Source organism: Amblyomma americanum, unplaced genomic scaffold, assembly GCF_052857255.1.
Source record: "Amblyomma americanum isolate KBUSLIRL-KWMA unplaced genomic scaffold, ASM5285725v1 scaffold_173, whole genome shotgun sequence".
Taxonomy (NCBI): domain Eukaryota; kingdom Metazoa; phylum Arthropoda; class Arachnida; order Ixodida; family Ixodidae; genus Amblyomma; species Amblyomma americanum.
The window spans coordinates 175,242-179,861 of record NW_027526645.1 but is presented as its reverse complement, the minus strand read 5'-3'; the positions used below and the strand labels follow the sequence as shown (position 1 = coordinate 179,861).

Genomic DNA, 4,620 nt, shown 5'->3' with positions numbered 1-4,620 from the left:
AAGGAAGAGAGAGGTGCCGTAGTGGAGGGCTCCGGAATAATTTCGACCACCTGGTGATCTTTAACGTGCGCTGATATCGCAAAGCACACTGGCGCCTTAGCGTTTTTCCTCCATTAAAACGCAGCCGCCGCGGTCGGGTTGAACCCGGAATAATAATAATAATAATTGGTTTTTTGGGGAAAGGAAATGGCGCAGTATCTGTCTCATATATCTTTGGACACCTGAACCGCGCCGTAAGGGAAGGGATAAAGGAGGGAGTGAAAGAAGAAAGGAAGAATAGGTGCCGTAGTGGAGGGCTCCGGCATAATTTCGACCATCTGGGGATCTTTAACGTGCACTGACATCGTACAGCACACGGGCGCCTTAGCGTTTTGCCTCCATAAAAACGCAGCCGCCGCGGTCGGGTTCGAACCCGGGAACTCCGGATCAGTAGTCGAGCGCCCTAACCACTGAGCCACCGCGGCGGGTAACCCGGAAACTCCGGATCAGTAGTCGAGCGCCGTAACCACTGAGCCACCGCGGCGGGTTTATATCCTGTTCGCGTTTCTTTTCACGCTGATGGCGCATGCATTTCTTGTGCGTAAGTGGAAGCCTTTTATATCCTGACCACTTTTAGTTTACAGACGCGACGCTCAGATCTTTTTACTGTCACCAGGGTCTACGTTTGAAGACTGCACAGCAGTTGATTGGAGGTTGGTCACCTTTCTATCGTTCAAGATATCATTCATTTGATGTCACGATGCACCTAAGTTTGTAATTGGGATTCAATAAAGCAAGGCTTTCGATGCAACAAAGTTTATATTGGTATCACTCATTTGTGTCTAGTTGAATCATGCGCTTAAGCATTGCGATTCAGTTTTACAGGGCTGTAGCATTCAAATTAGGTCTCTAAGAAGGTACATCCATAAACAAAGCCCTAGCGTGACCCGCGACAAAATACAAGACCAACGACGACCCATGCTTGAACAAGCCATATAACAAATAAGAAATAACCCAGTTCGCAACTGTCAATTACGAGATGACTTAGCAGTCAAAACTCCTGCCAAGTTAAATCGGCTCAAGAGTTACTGTGTGCGTTATTTGCCGACTTGTACGAGCACCGTTCTGCCTTCTGTCGTCGTTGGTCTAGTCTTTTGTCATCGGAAAAAATGATAATGTTCAAAATCCGCGCCGCATACACGTTTTATGACGTCACGCTTTTTGTTTGTTACTTGAAAATAGCGCCTCTCCTAGGTGGCGCCACGAAACTCGTGCCTCGCTCTGTCGTCACGCTGGTGGCCTATGGGACTTCGGCCACCAGTTGATCTAGCTTGCAGGCTGCACAGCAGACGCCGAGACTGCGTATTCCGCCCCGTGCTGCTGAGCCGCCGGGCAGGACGACTGTTCGGCGGCACTTCCAGGTGAGAGCGCGCGACGCGAAAGCACGCGCCGTGCGTGGCTGCGTGCCCAATGATTGCGCGCCGTGTTTCCCCGACCAACCGGCGACCTTGCTCCTGGGCGGAGTGGCCGGGGGAGGGATGCCTTGTTTTTCCACGACCAGCCTCCTCCGCCGCCGCACACAGCGCGCGTCCTCCGCAGAGCGCAGTCAGCGACGATGCTCCTTCCCAGGTGGCGGCAATGAACGCCGCGGCCAGCCTGCTCGCCCTGTGCCTGCTGTCGGAGGCCGTGCACGGTGCGCCCAAGCCGGCCGTCGAAGCCCTGGTGGCCGCCCGCGCGGTGCTGTCCAGTCTCGAGTCGGCGCCGGTGCGTGATGTGGTGCTCCAAGACCGCGTCTTCCGCGTCGGCCTCGGCTCGTTCAGCGGCGAGGCCGCCCTCTCCAACGGGACGCTGCGCAGCGTGGCCAGCCTGCGCGCGATCAACCTGACTCCGTCCGAAGGATCCCTCATCCGCGCCAACCTTCTGCTCAGCCGGCTGTCCATCCGCTACAACGCCAACGTCACGTTCGGGGCGCGCACCGAGGCGGCCGAGATGGACGTCGAGGTTGACTCGCTCGAGCTGGTCGTCGAGTTGAGCCACGACGGCCAGCTCGATCTGCAGTCCGTCGAGGCCCTCGAGATGGACGAGATGCGCGTCAACTTCCGCGGCCTGCGTGTGTTTCTAGCCCAGAGTGAGCTGCTGTCGCTGCTGTTCCGTGGCGCATTCCGTTTCGACATTGAGGACGAGGTGGTGGCCGTCTTCGAGGAGCTCCTGCGCGAACTCGTCGACGCGTACAACGTGAATAACCTGTGATACTGTTTTCGCGGCAGGCTTGTCATGTTCAGACATCCTGTTTAAACGATGTCCGTCTTTACGGCCCTGTGCAAATGTTCCGGTAACTGTCGCAGTGGTTGACTAACGTGTTTTACTACTTTATATACCGAGATCTCTGAGTATCGTGAATTCTTCAAGATGTCGTCACGTCTGTCTTACAATGCCATTGTGCTCTGAGCATCTTGTTCAAAGGCATACTGCTGGGAATTCTTTTGCGCGCGGTACGCCTACAGCGCAGGGCGAATGTGACCAGGCTTAAATATTTTACGCTGGCCCGGTCACTTTCAGATAGCGTTGATCTCTCGAACTATTTTATCCATCCATTTCTTCCCATGTTCGCGCTCAGTGATTATAAGCGTGCCTACAGCTAACGGTAAGCCCGTGTCTTGTTCGGCATTGTCTTCAATCTTGGGAGTTTTTGAGACTACGCCTTGACAATGTGCAAGTGTCAATTCCGTGATTTCGATGATCAAGTCGGAGTGGAAGAGAATAAACCCGTACGACAGTTTTGTGAACGCGATTTGTGCTCGAATAATCGTAGTCTGCGCTCTCTGCAATGTATTCCGTGGTTGCTATTTCGCTGAATTGTACCTACATTACTGATCCCGTTATGTTTTCTGACCGTCCCTGCGGTTCCGTTGGCCGATTCTCGCCTTTTACTTACTTGGTACTTTGGCCCGTTACAGCAATACGTGGCATAGTCAAAGTGAACGCCATGATTTCCAGAGAATTCAAAAGTTATATCGCAAAGGCAGGGTGTTGGTGGAACTGCGATTAAATTTGCGACTACATACGCGGCAGGGAAAGCAGACTTCGGGAAGGGAGATAACAAAAAGCAGCTGGCAGTGTTGTTCACGCTGCATTGCCTAGTCAGCACTTTGCTAGTTGCGGCCGTGCGAAACACGCCAAGGTCACGCTTCGACTGACGCCCGAAGCGGTTTGCCGCGTTGGATTCCGAACGGATGCATCTCGGGGTTCGCTGGACAGTGGCTCTCCTGCCAGCGTCGCGTTCACTTTTCGCAGTTATTGTAGAAGTGTGGCAAGACCGCTTCATAAGAGCCGTTTGAAGAGTCTTTCAGCAATATTTGTAGGTATCGCAAATGTTTGATGCCGCCGAGGAAAAAGTATAGCGTCGAAAATGACAACATGCGAGGCATCGCACAAGCAACAGTGTGCGGTTTCAAAAAAAAAAAATTGATCGCTCATAGTGCAGGAAATGGGGGGAAGTCGATAACGCCTCCTGCGCGACAGCCTTTTATAAAGTTCGCCTCCGCGACTCCTTGGTCGCCTTTGCCAGCTGAAAATGCTAGTGAAGAAATTTCGACGAGTTGGTATAGATTCGTGACTCACAGCAGCGCAGCAAGCACGGACAGAAGGGATACTTCGACAGGCTAGGCGCTGCTTCTAGAAATAACATTGATCGGTGAAATCAGGGCGAGTTGGTAGAGATTCATTCAGCGCCTTCTTGTCTATATCTCCGTTCTGCGTCTGCTGCGCTATTGAATCATTGAAGTGCTACGAGCGGCAGGCGATCCATGTGAAGTGATTGCTCAGCTGAACAAGCGCAATGTGCGCGCGTTGCCATGGCCTTCTTTTCCTAGTGTGTATCCGTTCTGTTTCGGAGGCGCTGGAACCTTGAGCTGACACAGGTGCAAAACCGCTTGGTGATGCGGTTGCTGCGTGCGCCGCCTTCTGGGTTGTCGAGAAAGTTTTGAACCTCAGTGGAATGATAGTTTTGCTTTAATTGTGTGCCTGGTGAATGGTGTTTATTTATCACTCAATAATATATACATGTGTGTGTGTGTGACTGCTTCCCTCCAATTATTTTTCGCTTTTATTTCGTACATTTAGAATGTAATAAAGGCCGTACTGTGATATCTATGAATCCAGAGTTCATCGTTAGTTATTCTTCCATTTCTCGCATTACATGATACGTGGTTCAACTGGAACTTGTGTTTGGACGGAACACATCTTTATAGAAGGTAAACTTTATAGAAAAGTGAACACCCTCTTCTACCAGGTGCTTTGCGTGGGCGCACAAATAATACCCTTCGCATCGAGCACAAGCGTCTCAATTATCCAGACATATGCGTTCTGGGCAGGGAACAACGTCCGATCAGCGAACAGCAACGTTTATATTTTGCAACGCGCATTTGTAGAGAGTGAAACCTTGCTCCTTTCTCAACTCTGGTCTCCTATATGGCACTTCACCCACGTTGTTAATCGCGTAGGTTTAACGTGGGAATCGCGGAGAATACATGAATGTCTAGAGTTGGATTCGTATGTGTCTGTTCCTGGTACTGGGCTTTTAGGGCTAGCTTTTTTTACGCATTTCGTATTCGCCAGTAATTTATATCCCTACGCAGGCGC

At 51.4% G+C, this 4,620-nt stretch overlaps 1 protein-coding gene across 1 annotated transcript; it reads left to right on the top strand.

The window, feature by feature from the left end:
• The first annotated feature begins 1,248 nt into the window (after positions 1 to 1,248).
• LOC144112474 (uncharacterized) lies at positions 1,249 to 4,131 on the top strand. Its single transcript, XM_077645306.1, has 2 exons — positions 1,249 to 1,400; positions 1,609 to 4,131. The coding sequence occupies exon 2, from the start codon at positions 1,618 to 1,620 to the stop codon at positions 2,227 to 2,229; it is 612 nt and encodes a 203-aa protein (XP_077501432.1). The 5' UTR covers positions 1,249 to 1,400; positions 1,609 to 1,617; the 3' UTR covers positions 2,230 to 4,131.
• Positions 4,132 to 4,620: the final 489 nt, after the last annotated feature.

Coding starts and splice junctions, on each gene's coding strand:
- LOC144112474 (XM_077645306.1), top strand. CDS start 1,618: ATGAACGCCGCGGCCAGCCTGCTCGCCCTGTGCCTGCTGTCGGAGGCC.